Source organism: Portunus trituberculatus, chromosome 23 (assembly GCF_017591435.1).
Source record: "Portunus trituberculatus isolate SZX2019 chromosome 23, ASM1759143v1, whole genome shotgun sequence".
NCBI lineage: Eukaryota > Metazoa > Arthropoda > Malacostraca > Decapoda > Portunidae > Portunus > Portunus trituberculatus.
This window is the reverse complement of record NC_059277.1, coordinates 6,539,946-6,564,348: the sequence shown is the minus strand read 5'-3', so window position 1 is coordinate 6,564,348 and position 24,403 is coordinate 6,539,946. Positions and strand designations below refer to the sequence as shown.

At 44.6% G+C, this 24,403-nt stretch overlaps 1 protein-coding gene across 2 annotated transcripts; it reads right to left on the bottom strand.

Moving 5' to 3' along the window:
- Positions 1–394: 394 nt before the first annotated feature.
- LOC123507909 (retinitis pigmentosa 1-like 1 protein) lies at positions 395–21,696 on the bottom strand. Of its 2 annotated transcripts, XM_045261228.1 has the most exons (6): positions 21,542–21,696; positions 5,570–5,630; positions 4,961–5,026; positions 3,984–4,160; positions 3,661–3,852; positions 395–2,942 (listed from the first exon to the last, which is right to left on the bottom strand). In XM_045261228.1, exons 2-6 carry the CDS (start codon positions 5,622–5,624, stop codon positions 919–921), a joined length of 2,514 nt encoding a protein of 837 aa, XP_045117163.1. In that variant the 5' UTR covers positions 5,625–5,630; positions 21,542–21,696; the 3' UTR covers positions 395–918. The 2 variants fall into 2 exon arrangements, with proteins under 2 accessions (XP_045117163.1, XP_045117164.1); XM_045261229.1 differs by lacking the exons at positions 3,661–3,852; positions 3,984–4,160.
- Between the last annotated feature and the right edge of the window lie 2,707 nt (positions 21,697–24,403).

The following is a 24,403-nucleotide window of genomic DNA, read 5'->3' as shown; positions in this document are numbered from 1 at the left end:
TAACTGGAAAAACACTACTGAATACCTCGCTGATCATCTCTGTGGCCTTTGAAAATAGTTGTGGCGAGAGAGTAAATAAAGCCTTTCTCAATACGGGCCTTCGTGTGACGTCAACTACCGAAAGGAAAACATAGCGCAGATGCCAGCCTGAGATGAAATAATGATGGTAATGGTTAGGTTTATTTTGAAGCTTTTTGTGCAGTGCGTGTATCTATCTGAGTTGCAAAAAAGGTATTGTGCAGTGCTGTGTCATTGCTGGGCACTTTCGAAAGGCTTATTATGTAGGTGAGAGGAAAGCTGAGCAAGAAGTGAGTGTGATTATTATTCTGTCTGTTACTTTGACTTTGCCTGCAAGTGTCTCATTGTACAGTAGATTGCGAAGGGAAAATCACCGTCTCTTTGCCAGACTTTATTCTCTTACATTGAGTACATACAAAATCCCAGTGTGTGTGTGTGTGTGTGTGTGTGTGTGTGTGTGTGTGTGTGTGTGCGTGTGCGTGTGTGTGTACAGTAGGTCTGGCCAAGCATCGTCCTATGTAAGCCTTCATGTAGTAGTAGTAGTAATAGTGGTAATAGTAGTAGTAGTAGTAGTAGTAGTAGTAAACACAGCTACTGACTCCCTTCTTCTAACATTACAACAATAAATAAGCACGAAAGAAAGGGAGAAAACTAATAAAACATAGAAGACGACGTAGGTTCTTCCCAGCTTATGCCTCCCGCTCCTGTGTGAAGGACGAAGGCGGCGGGAGGAGCCAAATACACCCCAAAATGAAGCCTTAAGACAATGCCCTGGCCTTGGAGGTGGCCGTGAGGGGTGAAGCAGGAGCAGCAAGAGGAGGAAGAGGAGGAGGACATTAGTGGTAGTAACAGTAGTCAGGAATCACTTTGTGCCATCAAGTTCCTGAATGCTAACGTAAACTAGAAGAAGCTGCGGTCGTCAAACTCTTCCTCCTCCTCCTCTTCTTCCTCCTCTTCTCCCTCCTCAAGGAACTCCCTTTCAGCATTGAAGGACACAGACTGGGGCGCTTCCTCCAAGACGGTAATGTCATCCTCTGTCTTCTCTTCCTCTTCCCGCTCTCCCTCATTTGTGAAGGTCTTTTGGCCAGTGGCGTCTCCCAAGGCATTCGTTTCACCCACTGTGTTTGCAGGGTCGTCCTGCTTCATGTTGATCCAGTACATCTCATCCTCCATATTGACAGCGGGTTTCTTCTGCTGTTTACCTCCTGCAGGTTCCTCCTTCTGTATCGTTTGGCCGTTCACGCTGATGTGCACAGTGCCGCTGGATTTGGGGTCTTCCTGAGCCTCCGTCGCTGTTTCCTCCTTGATGGTTCCCACAGGTGTCTCTACAGGGGCCTCGGGAACCTCTACATTTGGTGGTTCAGTTTGTGCTTCAGGATTTGCTTCATTTGCCTCCACAAGAGATTCAGGAATTTCTACGTATGGTGGTTCAGTTTGACCGTCTTGATTTGCTTCAGCGTTCTCCTCGTTTCTTTCTGCAGGAATTTCTACGTTTGATGATTCAGTTTGTTCTTCAGGATTCCTTTCATTTGCCTCTACAGGGGCCTCTGGTATTTCTATGTAAGATGGTTCAGTTTGTGCTTCAGCGTTCTCCTCATTTCTTTCTGCAGGAATTTCTACATAAGGTGGTTCAGTTTGTGCTTCAGGATTCGCTTCATTTGCCTCTACAGGAGCTTCGGAAATTTCTAAGTATGATGGTTCAGTTTGAGCTTCGGGGTTTGCGTCAGGGTTTTCCTCGTTTCTCTCTGCAGGAACTTCAGCGTTGGGTGGTTCAGTTTGAGCCTCAGGGTTTGCTTCGTTTGCTTCTATAGGAACGTTTGGTTGTTCAGTTTGAGCATCAGCGTTCTCCTCGTTTCTTTCAGCAGGAACTTCTACGTTTGTTTGTTCAGTTTGAGCTTCAAGGTTTGCTTCATTTGCTTCTACAGGAGCCTCTGTGCCAGTCTGTGCTTCTCTCTCTACAGGTGACTCAGTGGCGGCCTCATTGGCTTCAGTCACTACATCATCCTCTGCTGCTCTGAGTTCAGTCACTGCTTCATTCGCTTCTTGTGGTGGTTCAGTGTTGGTTTCGCTTGGTTCGCCCTCTCGTAGGATCACAGTTGCTTCAGTTTGAACCTCCGGTGCATCAGTTTTCTCTTCGTTTGCTCGAATTGCTGCTTCAGTTGTTTCAGTTTGCACTTCTCTTATTTCAGTGGGTCCTTCAGTGACGGCATCATTTGCTTCTACATTGAGATCAGCGACTGAGTCAGTTTCTGCTTCGTTAGCTTCAGTAGCTGTTTCTCTGGTGTCTGTGAGGGCGTCGATGACCTGGGGCAGAATGTTGCTGGCCTGTGGCACCATCTCAGTCACATCTTCATCACCTTCATCTCTGACTTCAGCGTTCCCTGCTGGAGGAAGAGTGGTTGGCTCTGCTTCACTGGCTTCAGCAGGAGTCTCGGTGTTGTTGTCAGTTTGTTCGTTCTGGGCTTCATTTGCTCTTGTCTGCGTTTCAACCTCTACCTGCTCAGTTAGGACTTCGCTGGCATCTGTTACAACTTCAGAAGCTTCTGTTTGCGTTTCGTCTAACTTCAAGTTTACTTGCTCCGGGGTTTCAGTGACGTCAGTTTCAGTTTCACTTTGTCTCACGGGTGCTTGAGTGTACGCTTCGTCGTCTTCACTTCCTACTTCACTCCTAGTTTCGGTCTGAGTCTCAACAATTTCCTGACCAGCATCACCTGAGACTTCATTCACTGCTTCATTTGCTTCAACTGGTGTTTCGTTGGCTCCTGTCTCGGATTCGCTGAGCTGCGTCACGGCCTCACTCGCCTCCGGAGCCTCGGTAGGACGTTCATCCTCGCCGCCTTCTCTGATGACTGAGTCAGGCACTGCGGTAGACTCCTCTCCCTCGGGCTGCCCCCGCTCCACCACGGATGCTTCGCTGCCAGAATCTGAAAGCCACGTCACATTTTAAGAGCCGAGCCGCGTCATCACTTGGACTAGGAACAGACTTAACCGGACTTGAAACATTCCTTATTATCATAGATTATGTCTACCCAAACATCAGATTTTTTTTACTCTTAAAGGAAGTAAAGGAAGTAAATGAATAAATGAAAACAACTATTAATTTTGTGTTAACAAAAAAATAGAAATGAATAAAAAAAATGTTGGTAAAGTTAAATTTAAATAGATGTAACCAAAGTTTCTGATTTATAGATCTGCGCGGCCCACGCTGTCTCACTGGGCTCAAAGGAACACAAATGGGCGTAGAATCACCCTGAGCTCAGCAGCCCAGGCTATCGAAATAAATGCTGACCTAAGACAGGAACACATTTAATATAAGTATAAGGAAATATCTCTGAAGACAGTTCAATCCTCGGCTTTACTTTGATGTTATTGTGTGATTAAAGGATCCAAATTTCGAAACGCTTTGGCTCATGGGAGATTCTTGCAAAGGTCGCAAAGGTCAGTAGCCAGACTTTAATGACTCCCTCCACATCGGTAATGCACAATTCATTTTCAACCACCACTGAGATAAACGAAACATCCCTGAAAACCTTGATCATTTTCACTGAGGAGTAGTGGTGGGGGGCGGGGAGTGGGGGAAGGGACACAAAGACGCTCGAGAATGTGAGCCGAGGAGGGCGGGAGGAAGGGAGGACAGCACACCTGTGGCTTGGCAGTGGTCGTAGGAAGGGCAGCAGACTCCATCTGTGTATCTCCCCTCGCAGTCATCCCTCCAAGGGCAGCTATCCACCGTACACACAATATCGCCCCCCTTGCACACGCAAGTCTCACACGGGTTCTTCGGGTCCTTTACGATTTCCCCTTCAGGAATCTCTACCCCGTCTTTCTGGCAACCTGCGGGAGGGTAGTCCGCCGTCAGGGAAAGGTCCTTGCAGGGTTCAACATTCTGTCTATTCATTCACGTTTTCATGCATGTTTTCATAGTGGCAAGGTTGTGGTGAACGCCGCAGTGCGCCTGTACCCACCACAACTGTATGTGAGACAACACTGGCCCTCCTCCTGGAAGGATTGGCACTCTGGCTTCACCGGGCACTGCACTGTTACACAGGCGAACCCAGGCGGGCGGCACTGGCACTCCTCGCAGGGGTCGGCGGTGGGGACATGCTGTCCCGCCGTGTACAGTATCCCATCAACGACACACACTTCAAAGAAAACGGCCCGTCATTGTTATGGGACACTAAGCTATTCAAGCAGCACAAGCGACTCGCGCGATGAAAGCCAATTGGTACTGTACGACGCGGCGTTTCCCTCACGTGGCACAAACTTTAAACTAAGCAAATGTTACTTTTAAGCTGCATTAAAGCTGAGTGGCTTCCAATCTGCAAACCACTCCCAGCCTCCGCCCCACCACTTCATCTTCACCACTCAGTTAAGGTGTTCCCGGGGAGGTATTTGCTACCAGTGAGCGATAAATTGCTAGATAAAAAGATGTTTTGCATTGCAGACGTGGTTAGGATAGGCATTAGTGTAGCGTAAGCCAGCAGATGTATATTTTTCTTTCTCTTTCATTATTTATCTCTCCTGTGACTTTTCTTTTCATTAATTATACATATCATTAATTCATCAACTTATTTTGTTTCTCATATGATCGTTGTAGCAGCTCACGGGATCAAACCAACCAGTCATTCATTCATACATTTATTTCTTTATTCATGAACGAGCATCAATTGATTAGCTGACTGAGTGACTGATTAATTTGTACCTCCGTGATGCTGTCGTGACCTAAGTTGAGTAAGCTGCTGCAGTCACTCACCTTGTGTCTTGCATCCTGAGTCCTCTAATCAGCTGAAGGTCTCCCTGAAACACCTGACACCTGATGCATTCTTAGCTAATCAAAGACTTAGAAACTGAGAGAAAAAAAGCACAGAGTAAAGGGGGAGAGTGTGTGTTACTCGACATCTGACCGCGACTGTGAGTGTTTTTTACCTTTCCCTAAACTTACCTGCCGTCTTGTTGATAGAAGTCACGCCAACATCCGCAGACAGGCCGACCTGGCGCCCAATGGGATCTGTGGGGAGGCGTGCACGTTATGAAGGAGTAAGGGACGGGGATGTGGCAAGGAGAGAGTGAAGGATAGACAGTAGAGAAAGGAGTAAGTGAAATGGTAAAGGGTAGGGAAACGAGAGATTGTGACAGAGATGGTAGGGAAACGAGAGATTGTGACAGAGAGGGTAGGGAAACGAGAGATACGGGCTTTACTGACAAACCGAGAAATGAAAGAGAAAACGAAACCAAAATTCTTGAAAATCATAGAAAACTTTCATTTCAGGGTAAACACTTTAAAATTAATTCAATTTTGTAATATATCGTACAGTAAATATCATACAATTTAGATTATCGTGACTTTCAGAGAGAGAGAGAGAGAGAGAGAGAGAGAGAGAGAAAGGAGATACAGAATGGAGGTTTAGGTAAAAGGGAATGTGTGTGTGTGTGTGTGTGTGTGTGTGTGTGTGTGTGTGTGTGTGTGTGTGTGTGTGTGTGTGTGTGTGTGTGTGTGTGTGTGTGTGTGTGAGAGAGAGAGAGAGAGAGAGAGAGAGAGAGAGAAACTTACTGCAGGTCGCCAGCCCCGTCAGCGCCACCAGCAAGATAACAACAGGTCTCCACATTGCTGCCTGCGAAAAAAAAAAAAAAAAAAATCAATAAACACATAAAGAAAGTAATAACAAACAAAACACTCAAACAAAATCACCAGAAAAAAACACAAAAAATTAAATTAAACTACACATTAATGGACAGAGACGAGAGTAGGGATGAGGCGGAGGGGAGGCTGGAGGGAGGGGTGGGAGAGCGGTGAGGTGAGGGCGGTGGGTGCGGGGGGCGGGGCAGGTCAGTGTTTTATGTGGCTCTGCTAGTCAGATCAGAACACCAAAGTTACCGTGTGTGTGTGTGTGTGTGTGTGTGTGTGTGTGTGTGTGTGTGTGTGTAACGGGTCCGGGGTGCCCTTCTATATAGTGACCATTTTCGATTAGGCCTCCCAGCTTAGGCCTATCTCTGACAGGTAAAGAAGAATGAGAGAGAGAGAGAGAGAGAGAGAGAGAGAGAGAGAGAGAGAGAGAGAGAGAGAGAGAGACTTGCTGGTAAGTCCTTGAGTCAATCAATGAATTTAGTTTGTTTCTTAGTTACATAGTGTGTTGTTTATCTAATGAGTTACTTGATTGCCTAGTTAGTCAAGTATTAGATAGTTAATCAGTTTCACACACACACACACACACACACACACACACACACACACACACACACACACACACACACACACACACTATTTGGATAGTGTGCTATTTATTCTAAGCTTACTCGCCATTCTCCCCATATATGTTTCCAGTAAGTATGTATTTCAATTCGAATAAACCGTATTTTATTGTTATTGTTATCATTTACACACACACACACACACACACACACACACACACACACACACACACACACACACACACACACACAAACAAACAAACACGCGCGCGCAGTACAATATCACCTTGACTTTCCCCTGACAGTTAGACGCCGAGGGTCCACACTCTACACTCTTGACTGTTGACGGACGAAAGGATGCCGCAGCCTGGCAACCTGATCTGACAATTAAGTCTGGCTCGCCTCACCATACAAATCACACTAATAACAGGCATAAAAACTCGTTCCATCTAGCTCGGGACGTATAACCTTGTAACATTTGGGGTCATGAGAGACACCTGTAGGGCCAGACGTGCCAGCGGTTACCTGTTATCACCTGGAGGGATGTGGCCAGGTAGATAGGTGGCTAGGTAAGGTAGGGAGAGGGGGAAGGAGGGTACAGAGTGAGAGAGGGAGTTGGGAGAGGGAGATGAAAAGATGAAAATAACATAGTCTGCGTTCTTTCTCTTTCTTTCTCTCTCTCTCTCTCTCTCTCTCTCTCTCTCTCTCTCTCTCTCTCTCTCTCTCTCTCTCTCTCTCTCTCTCTCTCTCTCTCTCTCTCTCTCTCCATTGTAACTACATAGCGGACTCCTATTGTAATCCAGAGTATCTTTCTTTTTCTCTCTCCTCCTCCACCTCCTCCTCCTCCTCCCTCCTCCTCCTCCTCCTCCTCCTCCTCCTCCTCCTCCTCCTCGATTTCCCATCACGCCTTCATGTCTCCTAACTGTCTTGCCAATCGCTAAGCACTGACTGAATTGGGAGCATGTTGAAATTGGCATGCACTGTGATTGTTGCGTGACTGTTGCTGTGTTGCTCTGTTCCACGGATGTGTTGTTGTGTTGTCTAACTTGTCTCACGCCCCTGTCTCATCACACCCCTGCCTTACCCAGCCCCTGCCTCACCTAGACCCTGCTTTCACCCCCTTCCTTGTCTCATCTGATTAGTGTGTCACCTCATACCTGTCTCATCTCTTCCTTGTACCTCACCTGTCTTCTTTTTTTCCTCTTGCTCCTCTTCCTATCTACTTTTTTTTTCCTCTTCCTTTTCCTCCATCTCTTTCTCTTTCATTTCTTCCCTGCCTCACCTATCTGTTCTGTTTTATTTCTTTTTCCTCTTCCTCCTCTTCCTATTTACTTTTTCCCTCTTCCTGCTCCTCCTCCTCCTCCTCCTCCTCCTCCTCCTCCTCCTCCTCTACTTTTTGTGAGTGTTGCGTGAGTGTAGCAGAAGTGAGAGAGAGAGAGAGAGAGAGAGAGAGAGAAATGGGGGAGTGTTGCCTGGTGTTGATTGGTCTCTATGTTGCTTGTCACGATCTACGGTGACCTGGGTTGGTGGTGGGGTGGTGGTGGTGGTGGTGGTGGTGGTGATGGTGGTGGTGGTGGGTGAAGGTGAAGGAGAAACAGACGAGAGGTGAATGACAAGTGTTCTTTCTCTTTGTCTCTTATTTTCTTTTCTTTTCCTTTTATTTTCTGTTCCCTTCTTCTCCCTTTGTTACGTCCTTCTTCGTCTCTTTGTTCATCTTTTCTTCCTTTCTTTATTCTCCTTTCCTTCTCATCCTCTCCTTTGTGTCTTCGTTTATTTTCTTCATTCCCTTTATTTACAGCGGCTCCTTTCTGTGTGTGTGTGTGTGTGTGTGTGTGTGTGTGTGTGTGTGTGTGTGTGTGTGTGTGTGTGTGTGTGTGTGTTCTGTGTGTGTGTGTGTGTGTGTGTGTGTGTGTGTGTGTGTGTGTGTGTGTGTGTGTGTGTGTGTGTGTGTGTGTGTGTGTGTGTGTGTGTGTGTGTGTGTGTGTGTGTGTGTGTGTGTGTGTGTGTGTGTGTGTGTGTGTGTGTGTGTGTGTGTGTGTGTGTGTGTTTAGGTCGAGTCCCATAGCGGTGTATGAGTATGATGGATGAATGCTTTATGAGAGAGAGAGAGAGAGAGAGAGAGAGAGAGAGAGAGAGAGAGAGAGAGAGAGAGAGAGAGAGAGAGAGAGAGAGAGAGAGAGAGACAACAACAACAACAACAACAATGAGACACGTAACAAAAAAAAAAGAAACACTTCCAATAAAAAAGGCAATAAAAAAAGATGGGAAACCTCATTATTTTAACACCGCAACACCACGTGACCACCACCACCACCACCACCACCGTCACCACCACCACCTTCACCACCGCCGTCAACAGAGCTCTTGAATCACTGTGCGTCGCGGCAAGTCACTACAAATCACTGGTACTTGGTTACGCTTGCTCAAAATTTTAAAACACTCCTGCTCACCACCTCTACTATTTCAAAGGTCTCTATTTGAAGCTACACGAGTTTCTAATGGTGTTTTTTTTCTGGATTCAGTGCAAGATATTATTGAATTTCTACGTTATTTAGAGGAGAAAGAGCCTTGAGAACACTGGTAATGGTCTTTGAAAACAGTCATGGAGAGAGCGTAGAGTTTTTGAAGATGGGTATTTTCCTCGAGTTCTCTCATTCTTAAGGAGGAAAATGTTAGTAACTAGAATTAGACAGTGCAAGGTGACGAAGAAAGGATTAAGTCAGTATTAAGTAGGATTAGTTAACCCCTTCAGTACCAGGACGTTTCATATTCATTCTGCTTTACTATTGGGTGACTTAATACAGCTTCAGAAACTTATGTGGGGGATTAAAACAATGAAGACTCCGGTCATTAATCTTCTGACCTCCATAGACCCTTCCTAATGTAAATAAAATTGTTCAGTCATATCCAAAACTCATGGTGAAAAATAATCCCAGTACCGAATGGGTTAAGATAAGTCAGTCTGTTAGTAATAGTTTTTCATAGCATTAGTCACCATAAGGGAAGGAGGGCGTGTATTTTCAAGATTTGTCTCACAGTAGAGTTTTCAATCGTGTTTTTATTCTACACCGTCAATGAGAGGGAAGAAACACCTGTGGAAACCCGTTATGGACTTTGAAATGAGATCTGGGGCCGTATTCAGAATCGCTTTGTTCTCTCACCACGACATTTTCAGAGTCCACAAATATCGCCAGCCGGGTTCTCAAGTCTAATTTCGTCAGTGAATGATGTAGAAATCGTGTTAATCTGTCACTAGAATCACAGAAATATTTAAAACTAGTGGAGGTGCGGTCAAAATTGTTTCAGAATCAGAGGCTACGAGGTGATGGTGGCTGGTGTGTTAGTGAGTGAAGCTCCGGAACTTTGAAACATTGTCCGCGACTCTTCTACCTCCCTCCTGTCACTCGCTGGCCAAGAGGAGTAGTGAGACTTCAAGCTTCACCCCCTTCTCTGTCTCACTATGTCCCTGTCTCACCTCTTCCCTGCTTCACTCCTTCCCTGTCTCATTATGTCCCTGCCTCACCTCTTCCCTATCTCATATCTTCCCTGCTTCATTCCTTCCCTTCATCTCTTCCCTGCCTCACCCCTTCCATGCCTCACCCCTTCTCTTCACCCCTTCTCAAGATGAATAGATACAATAGAAAGAATAATGAATAAAACAAATCGAGAATGGACAACGCGATAGGAAATGGAGGTAGAAAATTAAATGAATAAAGATTTAACTCCTTCAGTACTGGGACACAATTTTTACCTTGAGATTTGTGTATGATTAGACCATTTTATTGACATTAGGAAGGGTTTATGGAGGTCAGAAGATTAGTGGCCAGAGTCTTCACTATTTTAATCCCAACATAAGTTTCTGAAGCTGTATAAAAACTCCAAATAGTGAGCTGAATGAATAAGGAAGCGCGTCATTGAACTGAAAGGGTTAAAAGATTAAAGACTTAAGAGTGTTTTGAGTCTTCGTCAGTAGTCAGCACGCCGCCTTCAATATATACAGTTAGTCGTTGATGCCTTGCAGGTGTTAATTTGCCATCGTCCGAGCCTCTCCCGTCAGCAGAAAGCAGGTTTAGGGACGCTGCTCTCTCTCTCTCTCTCTCTCTCTCTCTCTCTCTCTCTCTCTCTCTCTCTCTCTCTCTCTCTCTCTCTCTCTCTCTCTCTCTCTCTCTCTCTCTCTCTCTCTCTCTCTCTCTCTCTCTCTCTCTCTCTCTCTCTCTCTCTCTCTCTCTCTTTATCACCCTCATCATGTACCGTCAAATATTTTTCCTCCTTTCTTTTTTCTTTTTTCTTTTCTCTTTTACGTTTTGCGATTCTACAACTTTTTTTTTATCTTTTCCTTTGGTTTGTTTATTCTTTGATTTATTTTGTTGTTGTTCTTTTGTGGTGATTTATCTTGTTATTACGTACTTGTGTGCTTTTTTCTTATTTCTTTTTATTGTGAGAGACTGGAAAAGAATGAGGAGGAGGAGGAGGAGGAGGAGGAGGAGGAGGAGGAGGAGGAGGAGGAGGAGGAGGAGAAGGCCACAGGGAACAGGTTACTTTATATGCTGGGTGGAGAATGTCGTCTTCCCTCCTTCCTTCTCCTCCTCCTCCTCCTCCTCCTCCTCCTCCTCCTCCTCCTCCTCCTCCTCCTCCTCCTCCTCCTCTTCCTCCGCCTCCTTCGGTTCTAGACAGTATACACTCATTCACCCTCAACCACGCTATCTTCTCTCTTCCTCCTCCTCCTCCTCCTCCTCCTCCTCCTCCTCCTCCTCCTCCTCCGAGAGTAGGTCATCGTAGTGTCCTAAAAGGAAGGTCGAGGAAGATTCTTGTCTATAATACCAGGAAGCTACGGCCTGCTCTCTCTCTCTCTCTCTCTCTCTCTCTCTCTCTCTCTCTCTCTCTCTCTCTCTCTAGAACGATTTTATCTATTTATTTATTTATTTGTTTGTTTATTTATCTTCTTTTTCTGCCTCACTCGTGTTCTCGTCACGTGATAACCTTGACCGCCACCACCACCACCACCACCACCACCACCACCACCACCGCCACCGCCACCGCCACCACCACCACCACCACGCCGCCGCAGTCCATTCCCCTCCAGCCTCTAGGACAATAACCCTACACATGTCTGCTTCACTACCACCACCACCATCACCGCCACCACCATCACTACCACCACCACCATCACCATCACCACCTTCACCACCACCACCACCTGTATTTCTTGTTAATATTGTGTTATGAGGCAGCTTAGGAAGGATTGATGAGACCAGGTACGATTAAAAAGACGAAAAAATAACACCACCACCACCATCACCACCACCACCACCACCACCACCACCACCACCACCACCACCACCACCACCACAGGCATTCTCAACAATTCTCCAACGCTAAACATGAAGAACTGAACTGGAATGTTAGTTAGAGTCAAAATTATAGAGTAGAAAGACAGGAACAACAACCTTAATGGAAGCGTGGACAGTGGAGTGTTTTGTTCTGTTACTGTGGTGGTGGTGGTGGTGGTGGTGGTGGTGGTTGTGGTGAAGGAGCAGCTCTATTAGTATGAGTCACGGCGTTGCTGCAATACGTTCTTCATTTGCATTCCTGCCTGTATTAGACGTTAGGTGTTCATGAGCCAAGGTGAGAGCAGGGCACGGAGACGACAGGGACAGAGAGAGAGAGAGAGAGAGAGAGAGAGAGAGAGAGAGAGAGGAGTAAGATACATGAGGTTAAGTAAGGAACGAAGGAACGAACAAGTAGAAAAGAATGGAAGAAATAACAAAAGAAGAACAAGGAAAAAAGTTATCAAGATGGAGAAGGCAAAAAGGAAGTAAAGAAGAATGAAAATGAATAAGGAAAAGATGGAGGTGGAAGAGTGAGAAGAATTAAATGATGATAAAGAAGGAATAGAGAGAAGTAAAAACAGAGGTGGAAGAGGAGAAAAGGAGGTGAAAAGAAGATATAGAAGAAATAAAATGAGAAAAGGCGTTAAGTAGTAGAGGTGGAGAGAAGAGAAAAGGGAGAAGAAATGAAGAAAGTAAAGAGGATGAGGAGGAAGAGGAGGAGGAAAGAAAGGAGACAAAAGGTAAAGATGGAGAAAGAAAATGAGAAAAGGTTAAAGGCGTTAAGAAGAGACAGAAGTAGAGAGAACAGAAGAATTAGATGACGAGGGAGAAGAAATGGAGGAAGTAACGAGGAGGAGGAAGAAGAGGAGAAGGAAGAGGAGGAGGAGAGAAAGAGGCAAAAAAAGTAGAGAAGGAGAAAGAAAATGAGAAAAGGTTAGAGGCGTTGTTAAGGAAGAGATGAAGGTGAACAGAACACAAGAGTTAAGTGATGAGGGAGGAGGGATGGAGTGAAGTAACAAAGAGGAGGAGGAAAGAAGGAGGGGAAAACAAGGGAGTTGATGAAGGAGGAGGAGGAGGAGGAGGAGGAGGAGGAGGAGGAGGAGGAAAGAAGGAGGGGAAAACAAGGGAGTTGATGAAGGAGGAGGAGAAGGAGGAGGAGGAGGAGGAGGAGGAGGAGGAGGAGCTGGACATGGATCACTGAAACTTCTTCGTTGCTTCTTCGTCAGGAATTCCGAGCCAGGTCAGTTTTCTTTTCTTTTTCTTTTCTTTTTTCCTTTTCTTTTTTCTTTTTTCCTTTTTATCTTTTTTTTCTTCTTTTTTTCTTTGCCTCTCTTCTTCATCTTGTTGTTGATATTGTTGTTGTTGTTGTTACTGCTGCTGTTGTTGTTGTAGTTGTTGTTGTTGTTGTTGTTGTTGTTGTTGTTGTTGTTCTTCTTCTTCTTCTTCTTCTTTTCTTCTTTTTCGTTTTTCTTTTTTCTTCTTTTATTTATTTATCTTTATCATGATCTTTTCTTCTTTTCTTCTTCATCTTCTTTTTCTTCTTTTTCTTCTTCTTCTTCTTCTTCCATCCGTGGGTGAGGAGCGCACGCGTGTATTGGTGAGGTCGTTCCTTGGGGTGGTGGTGTCCCTGGTGAGTTCATGGCGTCTCTTCCCTGCCCGAAGCTCACCATTTTGCGCAGGAGATTATTAGAAATGTAACTGACTTTTTAACTAACTCGCTCGCTTTCTTTCCTCCTTCTTTTCTTTCCTTTTTCTTCGAGGATGCTAACGAAGGAATGATTTGCTGATCTGTTTCATTGTTCTTCACTTTCTCTCCTCTTTTTTCCTGCATTTTCTTTCCTTTCATCAATTTCGTTTTTTTTTTCCTTCAGTACCAGGACGCGTTTCCATATTCCTTCTGCTTACTGTTTGGTGATTTTCTACAGCTTCAGGAACTTATGTGGGGAATTAAAGTAGTGAAGAGTCTGGCCATTAATCTTCTGACCTCCATAGACCCTTCCTAGTGTCAATAAAATGGTTTAATCGTACCTAAAAATCAAAGTGAAAAGGAGTGAAGAATATGAACGATGGGCAACTTTCTGCCTTCGTGTCTTGTTTCCTGCAGTTTCTCGCCTTTCTTGTGTTTTCTTCGTCGGATTTATCGTCGCGTTCACCTCCATGAAGAGATGACCAGAAACACTTATTAGTCTCTCAGTCACATCAGCGCAACACCTCCCGTGCCTTCTGCTTCCAATTCAGCAGACAAAAAGCAGGCGCCGCAGGGATACATGTTAGCAAATAAGGCGACATGAAACTCCGGGGAAGATTAAAACTGCGAGGGTTCTTATTGCAGCCATGAGGAACCCCAACCCTTCTTTTTTTCCCCGTGAGGTTCGTAAGAGGTGGCGTCACTGACCAGCCACCAATAAAACTCAAAAGGAACCATTGCTGTTTGTAGGAAGTTAGGAAAGATACGCTTAATTCAAAAGGCAAAAGGATCATTAGTGCTCAAAAGGACCACTAATGTTTGTTTATAAGATCATTATTCTTTGTAGGAAGTTAAGAATGACACGCCTCCTTCAAAAGTCAAAAGGATTATTAATGTTTGTAGGATCATTGTTGTTTGTAGGAATTTAGGAATGAAACTCTTAATTCAAAACCCAAAAAGGACGATTAATGTTTATAGGACCATTAATTTTTGTAGGAAGTTAGGACTGAGACACCTCCTTCATTTCATCAACCTAAAGATCTTCCTCAACACTCCCTCCCTTTACTAACTCCATCTTTACTCCTCACTCCACCCTCGCCGTGATTATTAGTGCATTCAACTCCTTGATGCTTCCCTTTGTCTCTCGCCTGCCGTACCTTAAAGGGAATACCTAATACACACGTCGTCACAGGTAATGATGGAGGTAATTACACTACACCTGTCTTGTACTTTTTTTTTCGTTTGTATTCTCTCTCTCTCTCTCTCTCTCTCTCTCTCTCTCTCTCTCTCTCTCTCTCTCTCTCTCTCTCTCTCTCTCTCTCTGTTCCTCCCAGCTCGTGTCTGCCGCTCCCTTCCTCTCTCCATGGCCACGCGTCGTAAATCTAGCTAAGGGTAATTTCTGTAATGTGTTGCGTGTGCCAATAACCCCAACGCTGCGCCACTTCACCACCACCACCACCATCACCACCACCACCTCTATCACCACCATGCACCATCACCACCACCACTACCTATGTAACCTTGCACTTCTATTTCTAACTATTCTCTTCTTTTTATCTAATCCTCTGCCTGTCCAGTCCTATTACACATTCCCCATTTCACAGCCCATTACAATCCCATCACATAGTCATATATCTCAGTCCCATTCCACAGTCCCATCATTGTCCCATCCCCACAGCTTCCCATCACACCTCCTTACATTGCGTCCGACCAGCGTTCAATCTTCTCTTCCATATAAGGTTGAACTTCATACTTGTTAGAGAATTTTCTCATGGAAGGAACAGACCATCACAGAAATGAATAAGCTGCAAGACACAACCTTCTCGAGACACTAAGTAACGCTGCAAATAGAATCTCGCCTCATATTTTTAAACGCTTGTCTTCTCCCCATTACGAGTGTTTTGAAGGCCACACCAATGACTGACTGGCTGCATTCCCATCAGTGTTTCCTCTCATTACCGGTGCTGGGTCTCTGCTAACTCCAGGACTGCCGCAGCTTCTCCTCAGCCTTAATAGAATGTTGAGGGCAGGTTTGGAGTGTAATTTAGAAAGACGACGCTGAAAATATGGAGTGGTGCAGCAGTTCAAATATTCCTGTGACTCTTGTTTTTATTTTCTGGCCCGTGTTGAGAGGCAGAAGAGGAATTTAAGGAGGATTAGAACAAGAACAGGAACAGGAAAGAGGAGTAAAAAAAGAGATCACTGAGTAAGAAGAAATAGAAAGTATGTTGACCCTTTCAAGACTGTTTATAATAAGGAGAAGGAGGAGGAAGAAGAACTTAAAACATAATGGAAACTGCCAGAACTCGACTTAGCCCATTCAATACTGAGACGGATTTTTATCTTGAGTTTTGTATACGATTAGACGATTTTATTTGCATTAGGGAAGCTCTATGGAGGTCAAAAGATTAAATGGCCAGAGTCTTTTACTATTCTAATCCTAACATATATTTCTGAAGCTGTATAAAATCGCCAAACAGTAACCAGAATAAATATGAAAACTGGCCATGTTACTGAAGAGATTAATAGTCACTCGCTATCGTTAAACCTAGACTATCTTTTATTTTCCCTCCTCCTCTCTATCTTACTTTCCATCCTCTTCCTTTTCTTTTTCTTATTATCCCTTTTATTCCTCTTGTTCCTACTTCTCCTTTGATTCTGATTAATTTCTCTCCTCATTTCCAGCTGACTCTTTCTCTTCTCTCCAGGCCACTCGAGCAGGGCAGGTGCAGGTAACTAGTGGCCACGTGGCAGGTAACGCGTACGAGTCTCAGGTGTTAGCGCGTCAGATTGTTGTGATTACCGTAACTAGAGATGTTCATTAAAGGTGTATTGGGAGGAGGAGGAGGAGGAGGTGGAGGAGGAGGAGGACGAGGAGGAGAAGAAGAAAAAGAAGAAGAAGAAGGAGAAGAAGAAGAAGAAGAAGAAGAAGAAGAAGAAGAAGAAGAAGAAGAAGAAGAAGAAGAAGAAGAAGAAGAAGAAGAAGAAGAAGAAGAAGAAGAGGGAGGAGAAAGATAGGGAGAAAATAAGAACAAGAACAAACACAAGAGCTAAAACAAAGCAAAGAAAGAAAAGGAGAGAAGGAAAAAGAAAACAAATAAATGCAAAATGAAAGACAAAGAAGAGAAGAAGGAAAAGAGAAGTATAGCAGCAATAGTAGTAGTAGAAGGAGGAGGAGGAGGAAGAAGAGGGAAGAGGTAAAGGAGGAGGAGGAGAAAAACAGTCAAACCTAAGAAGGCAGTCCTCTTTATAAAACTCTTGCTCATGACACTGTACTTGACGGCCTGTGGTGGTGACGGCAGACGTGCAGTGGCGGTGGCGGTGGCGGTGGTGGTGGTGGTGGTGGTGGTAGCGGTGGCGGTGGCGGTGGTGGTGACGGCGGCAATGAACGGTCACCAGCCTTGAAACACGACCACGCCAAAAAATGAGCATCCCTTTGGTCGCCGGTCAATGCTCCCTGCCGCCGCATCTTCCACCACGACACCGCAGGGGAAAACTACTGAAGGGAGGGAAAATACTGAAGGGGGGATAATACTGAGAGAGGGAAGATTCTGAAGGGGGGATAATACTGAGGGAGGGAAGATACTGAGAGAAGAAAGATACTGAAGGAGGGAAAACTACTGAGGGAGGGAAAAATACTGAAGGAGGGAAAATATTGAAGGAGGGAAGATACTGAGGGAGGGAAGATACTGAAGGAGGGAAAAGTGATCTCCTTTCTGTGCATCTTGTCGCCTTTCGTTATGTTTGCTGGAGTCACGGAAGAAAGTTGATCAAAAGGGCTTTTTTTCTGTGCCTCTTCCGTCTCCTCTCTACTCTTCCTTCTCCTCTCTCTACTTCTCTGTCTCCTCTCGCTACTCTTCCTTCTTTCTCTACTCTTCCTTCTCCTCTTGCTACTCTTCCATCTGATTACCGTTTGCGTGTCTGTGTAATCTCTGTCTTACTTATCGGTAGTCTTGAAAAGCTTGCGAGTCTGGGCCTGATGGAGACAAGGCGCGTGGTGTATGAAGGTGTGTGTGTGGAGGGGCGCAAGCAGGACCTGTATGAGGGAGGCCCTGGTGGGTTCACGCGACACTGACTCACTGTGTAAAGGAAAATAGACAAGGAAATAATACCAACGACATTTTTTTTTCTTACTCTTTTTCATCTTTGTGTTCTTTCCCTTAGCTTCGAGAGGTGAGGAGGAGGAGGAGGAGGAGGAGAAGGAGGAGGAGGAGGGGGAGGAGGAGGAAGAGGAAAAGGTGCTTGTGTTTGTGGAGTTCCGCAGGCTGACTTCTGTATCCTTGGTGTTTGTTTCTTTTAATTAACACGGATCTTAGTGGAGGTGTGTGTGTGTGTCTGTGTGTGTGTGTGTGTGTGTGTGTGTGTGTGTGTGTGTGTGTGTGTGTGTGTGTGTGTGTGTGCGTGTAAGTAAATATGACCATTGCTAATTTTTCCCTCTCTTTCCCTTGCAATCTTGGATATAGACTCGCACATAAAGCAAAGTCATGAAACCCCATTACATCCTTCCGTATTAGTCACAGTGAAAGAAAAACAACAAAAACATAACAAATAAAAACAAAAATACATTGAACACTTAAGCGATGTCACCTTCACAGCAGAGAGAGAGAGAGAGAGAGAGAGAGAGAGAGAGAGAGAGAGAGAGAGAGAGAGAGAACGAGTCACTGGAAGCTGTAAAATTAGAGCAGTATGATCAAACTTCCCAAAAATGGTGAGAAAGAAGCGAGGCAACACCAACAACACAAAAAAACAACACTACACAGAACACAGACAACACCAGACCACGGAGTACAGAGAAAACATAGAACACAGAACACCCAGAATACAGAGAACACAGAACACAGAACACCCAGAGCACAAAGAACACAGAACAAAACACAGAGAACATAGAACACAGAACACATAACACAACACAGAACACCCTTTACGTTTCAGTGACTCCTCCCTGAAGAACACCCTTACCTCACCACTTTTCTCTTGCTCCCTTCCTCTCCGTCGGCCTTCAGGAGGTTCACAGAGTTCAGGGAGTTCAAGGTCACGGCGGTAAGGCGGCGACGTGACCAAAGGGTACCAAAGGGGATAGTAATGAGGGAGTATTGGTGCCCGGAGGAGGAGGAGGAGAAGAAGAAGAAGGGGAGAAGGAGGAGGAGGAGGAAGAAGAAGAAGAGGAGGAAGAGTAGTTGGAGGAGAAGGAGGAGGAGAGGAGGAGGAGGAGGAGGAGGAAGGGAGTGTGAGGTTACAGTGAGGGGAAAGAATGTCCGGCTGATAAATTTAAGGCCTTGTCCATAAACGCTCTTCTCTCTCACCACGACTGATTTCCAAGGCCACAGAGATGAATAGCGTGGTTTTCAAGAGTGTTTCTCCAGTTAATAATGTAGAAATCTTGTCACTCTGCCTCTAGAACCGTAAAAACACCTTAAAAAACGCGTGTAGATTTATATAAAGCCTTTTTGAAATAGTGGAGGTGAAGCGCAGAAGAGTTTGAGAATACGAGGTAGAAGTTAGAAGAGGAAGTAAAGAAAAGACAAAGTGCGTGTATGTATGTGTGTATGTGTATGTATGTCTGTATCTGTCTTTATACCTACCTATTTGTGTGTCTCCAGCAACATACCACCAATAATATTTCCTGAACCACGCCCTGACTAGCAAATTTCACACATTACTGTACAGGGACGTGTGTGTGTGTGTGTGTGTGTGTGTGAGTGTGTGTGTGTGACAGTGGCCTCGCATGTTTCCCCGTGAGAGTGCAGGCTAGGCGGTGGCGGCGTGGTGTGGGTGTGTGCGGGTGTGGTGTGCTGGTGTGGGTGTGGCGTGTCCTCTCATCATAACAGACACTGAGGTTTAATCTTGCTGGTCTGATTCGCAACGTCACCTTTCAAACCTCGCCTTCAGATACTTCCTTGGTTCATGCTGTGGCTTGTGTGTGTGTGTGTGTGTGTGTGTGTGTGTGTGTGTGTGTGTGTGTGTGTGTGTGTGTGTGTGTGTGTGTGTGTGTGTGTGTGTGTGTGTGTGTGAATAATTGTAGTATGACCTGATTTGGAAGGATTACTCGTACTATTACTGTCCTGACCACGTATTTAGGATTGGAACACACAATACTAACTCTTGGCCTGATTTTAAGAAGAGGAGCGATCAAAATTGAGGAGGAGAACCTAAAATTGAGGAAGAGAACTTAAAATTGAGGAGGGGAACTGAAATTGAGGAGGATAACCTAAAACTGAGAAAGAGAACCGAAAATTGAGAAAGAGAAACTAAAATTGAAAAAGACAGGCAAATATTGAGAAGGACAGACAAAAGTTAAGGATGAGAACCAAGAATTGAGAAAGACAGACAGGTATTGAAGAGGACAGACGAAAAATTGAACCCAGAATTGAGAAAGACAGAGAGATATTGAAGAGGACAGACGAAAATTGAACACAGAATTGAGAAAGACAGAGAGGTATTGAAGAGGACAGACGAAAATTGAACCCAGAATTGAGAAAGACAGAGAGATATTGAAGAGGACAGACGAAAAATTGAACCCAGAATTGAGAAAGACAGAGAGGTATTGAAGAGGACAGACGAAAAATTGAACACAGAATTGAGAAAGACAGAGAGGTATTGAAGAGGACAGACGGAAAATTGAGAACTTAAAATTTCATGGTGAGAAGAAAAATAAAAGAAATCAATGGAAAAGTAATGAAAAGTGTAGACCTGAACGAATCCATTTGAGTGTCGAAATTAAAGGACAAATTTCTGCACAGTCATTACGAAGATGTTAATAAAGAAGTGATTAAAAAAACAAATAAAAAAAACGTTACATTTCGTTCAGATCCGTCTAGTTTCCACCATCACGTTTTACTTTTCTTTATTTTTTTTTCCAGTATCATTCGCTCACGTAGTCATTCACTCACTCACTCACTCACTCACTCACTCACTCACTCACTAAAGCACGTATGAAAACACCAGCTTTCTCTCTCTCTCTCTCTCTCTCTCTCTCTCTCTCTCTCTCTCTCTCTCTCTCTCTCTCTCTCTCTCTCTCTCTCTCTCTCTCTCTCTCTCTCTCTCTCTCTCTCTCTCTCTCTCTCTGACCAAAACTAACTTTTACGTAAGTTTGACTGACAGAGAGAAGAGAGAGAGAGAGAGAGAGAGAGAGAGAGAGAGAGAGAGGATTAATTGACTGGGAAACTTCAACGCTGTGTTCAGTACCTATCTGACTCTCTCTCTCTCTCTCTCTCTCTCTCTCTCTCTCTCTCTCTCTCTCTCTCTCTCTCTCTCTCTCTCTCTCTCTCTCTCTCTCTCTCTCTCTCTTCTCTACGCTCATTACCTGTTTTGTTTATTCATTCACATTCCTTTACTCTTGTCTATATATTTTTTTTTCATTGGTATATTTATTACCTGACGTGAGGGGAAGCCTGTGAGTCACTCCTGTTGTTGTCATCTTAATACAATGACGAGGTTTTTTTTATTGTTTCCTTGCTGTGACTTCAGGAACGCCACGATTTTTTTTTTTTTTTTTTCTTTTCTTCTTTTTTTAATTTTCACGAAGGAAGGTGAGAATGTTTGTGTTTCCGCTTCTTTTCTTGTCTTTTTTTTTATTTTATCTTTTTTTTTTTTTTTGTTAAGTAGTCTTTTTTTTTCAATTTGTTGGTATGCGGCATGTTAGGGGAATATTCTCTCTCTCTCTCTCTCTCTCTCTCTCTCTCTCTCTCTCTCTCTCTCTCTCTCTCTCTCTCTCTCTCTCTCTCTTGCCCTTGACCAAAACCCTGACATAAAAAATAGGATTAGCCTCTTTTTTTTTCTTCATCCTTACATTCTTAGGTTCTTAAAAGCGAGACTGTCCTGTTACTTTACGAGAGAGAGAGAGAGAGAGAGAGAGAGAGAGAGAGAGAGAGAGAGAGAGAGAGAGAGAGAGAGAGAGAGAAAGACTGACAGAATTTCCATATGAATTAAAAGGAGAAGATAACAAAACGAAGACAAACAAGAAACAAAGCAAACCCGTGACTCTTCAACACGAATAAAACCAAGAAAAGACAAAAGACAAACAGAAAACGGAAAACTCAACATCACTTTATCACAAAAAAGAGAGAAAAAAAAAAGCAGGAACTCAAAACACATAAAGAAACTAAAATCTCTCTCTCTCTCTCTCTCTCTCTCTCTCTCTCTCTCTCTCTCTCTCTCTCTCTCTCTCTCTCTCTCTCTCTCTCTCTCTCTCTCTCTCTCTCTCTCTCTCTCTCTCTCTCTCTCTCTCTCTTTCACTCTCACTTCACTCTCTTACCTTCACTATAACCTCTCTCTCTCTCTCTCACACACACACACACACACACACACACACACTCACCAGCAGGCCCAGTGGGATGAGGAGGAGGAAGAGGTGCTGTGATGTGCTGTGGCGTGGTGTGGTGCTGTGATGGGGATATGCTTGTGACGCCTCTGAGTTCCCGCCACCGACTGCGGCTAACCGGCCACGTCCATGTCGCTTTTACTCCCCCGGCTGAGGAGAAGCCGAGGAGGGAGCGGGAATTTGAGGGGGAGGGAGGGACGGGAGGTTAGGAGATTTCAGTGGAACGGGAGAAGAGAGGAGAGGGAGGGAGGGTGTAGGAGAGATAGAGAGAGAGAAAGAAGGAAGGTTAGATTTCAGCAGGATTTGAGTTAGAGGCTTTGGGAGGGATAGAGGTTTCAGTAGGATGGCGAGGGAAGAGAAGTTAGGAGATATCATTGGGATGGGAGGAGAGAGAGGAGGAGTGTGGGAGGAAAGGAAGGTTAGATTTCGACAGCATGGGACTTAGAGGAAAGGTTTGGGAGGGATAGAGGATTTAATAGGATGAGAAGGGAAGAGAGGTTAGACGATTTCAGCAAGGAGAATGAGAGGAAGGGTGTGTGTCAGTGTTGGAATAGGATGGGACACAAGATTTCAGCAGGATGGGAGTTCGAGGAAAGGTTTTGGAGGGATCGAGATATCAGTATAGAGGAGGGAAATGGGAGTGTTGGAAGGGATAGGGAGGTTAGACAATTTCAGTAAGGAGAGAATGCGTGTGTCAGTGTTGGGATAGGCACGGAACGCTAGATTTCAGTTAGGGAGTTAGGGAAGGGGTGTGTGAGGAATAGGGACTGCAGGCTAGATGTCAAATGGGAGGGACGTGGGAGGGGTAGGAAGGACGGGGCGCTATATTTCAGTTTGAGGGAGAGGAAGAGGGAGAATGTGGGAGTGAAGGAAGAGGAGATAACGAGATTTCATTGTGAGGGAGAGGAAAGGTGTGAGAGTAGAGGGAGAGGAGAGATAAGGAGATTTCAACAGGACAGGAAGAAGAAGAAGAAAGATGTGTGATGTGGTCTGAAGAAAAAGACGCCACTACTGCCTCACTGGTGCCACTAATACTACTTCTACAGGCACCATTAACACTACTACTGCTGGCATCACTAACACTACTACTGCTGGCACCTCTAACACTATTTCGTACTTCTAGATCAAATAAGACCAGTAGTACTTTCTCATATACCACCACTAACACTGACATACATCACAAACACTACTCTTACTTTTGAATCCAACAAGACCAATGATGCTAACACAGGTACACCACTACTAACACTATAGTCTGTCTACTCTAAAGTGACTGTTGGGTCTCGGTCTGAGGAGAAATGCGTGGTTTTCAGATTTTGAGGAATCATAAGTTCTCCTTGTGATAAGTGTATTGATCAACAGAAAACAAGTATTATTCACGTAACATCGATTATATCATTAATAAGTTACAACATATTTAGAACCCAGGAGCCATTTTAGAGTAGACAAACTATAGTGTATAAGGTGGTGAGCATGGGATCGGACAGAAGTTCATGCGTAGGTTCAAATCCCACCACGTGCCGCCTTGAAACTTTGTCATTTGTCGAGTGGTTTAAAGTTACCTACATGTCACCATGGTACTCAGGTTCTAAGTGGAGGTGTAATTGCCTCACACCAAAGACGCAGTTGGGTGGTGATATGGGCCCTAATATGGGCACCACTATAAATAAAATTGCCTGCGCCGTTAATAGGTGGAAGCTGAACAGCGCTTCCCATACTCTTGAAGTAAATCTACAGGCACTGCAGGCCATAACGTAAGACATCACTAACCAAGGCACCAAGGTAACAGACACTCACACAAACACCATTAACACCACGAAGCACAACTGATAAGCAGTACACCATAATCCCAGTAATATTCACGTTATCAACACCACCACCACCATAACCACTGTCATTATCATTCGTATAACAAGTACAAGCCTCTATTAATAGCTAGACACTTCCGTCATGGCCGTAACGAGTCAGGAAACCACGTGCGTCTCACCGCTAATGACAGGTATGCTAGACTCACCTGTGCACCAAGACACACAGGTGGAACGAATGAGAGTCAGCCAAGGGAGGGTTATAAATGTGATAATGACTACACTTACTGCTTAGGACATTTGCTCCACCGCTAATGTACTTTGCTGATGTTTTACGACTATTCTGCTATCTTTGCTACTAATTAGGGTTGTAGCTAAAGGAATGGTGCTACTAATACTACACTACTACTACTATTACTCCTCCTCCTCCTCCTCCTCCTCCTCCTCCTCCTCCTCCTCCTCCTCCTCCTCCTCCTCCTCCTCCTACTACTACTACTACTACTACTACTACTACTACTACTACTACTACTACTACGACTGTTCTTGATGCTGTTGTTATGATGATGATGATGATAATGACAGTACATTTCATTATCATATTATTGTTACAGATTTTATCATTATCATTATTACTATTACTAATATTATTATCGTTGTTATTATTCTACTGTTCATGCTACATTTTACAATACTATCAATACTCCTTACCACCACCATCACCACCACCACCATCACCACCACCACCACCACCACAACCACAACCACCATACAGAACCAAGTCACGTATAGGCCAAGAAGAGAGACTTTGGAGGGAGGGAGAGAAGGAAGAGGCGACGGTGGAGAGAGGGAGGGAAGGGAAGGAGAGAGGAAGGGAAAGGTGAGACGTGGTGAGGGAGAGGAATACAGGTAGAGGGAGAGACCCATACCCTAAATTCTGTCAGAGAGAGAGAGAGAGAGAGAGAGAGAGAGAGAGAGAGAGAGAGAGAGAGAGAGAGAGAGAGAGAGAGAGAGAGAGAGAGAGAGAGAGAGAGAGAGAGAGAGAGCATTTCATCAT

Bases quoted from the DNA above. Each gene is read 5' to 3' on its own strand.
- LOC123507909 (XM_045261228.1), bottom strand. From the start codon at position 5,624: ATGTGGAGACCTGTTGTTATCTTGCTGGTGGCGCTGACGGGGCTGGCG. The intron at 5,027-5,569 runs GTAAGTTTCTCT...GCCTCCCCACAG, and splicing joins GACGGGGCTGGCGACCTGCA to ATCCCATTGGGCGCCAGGTC. The intron at 2,943-3,660 runs GTGTGCTGTCCT...CGTGGCTTTCAG, and splicing joins CGACCACTGCCAAGCCACAG to ATTCTGGCAGCGAAGCATCC.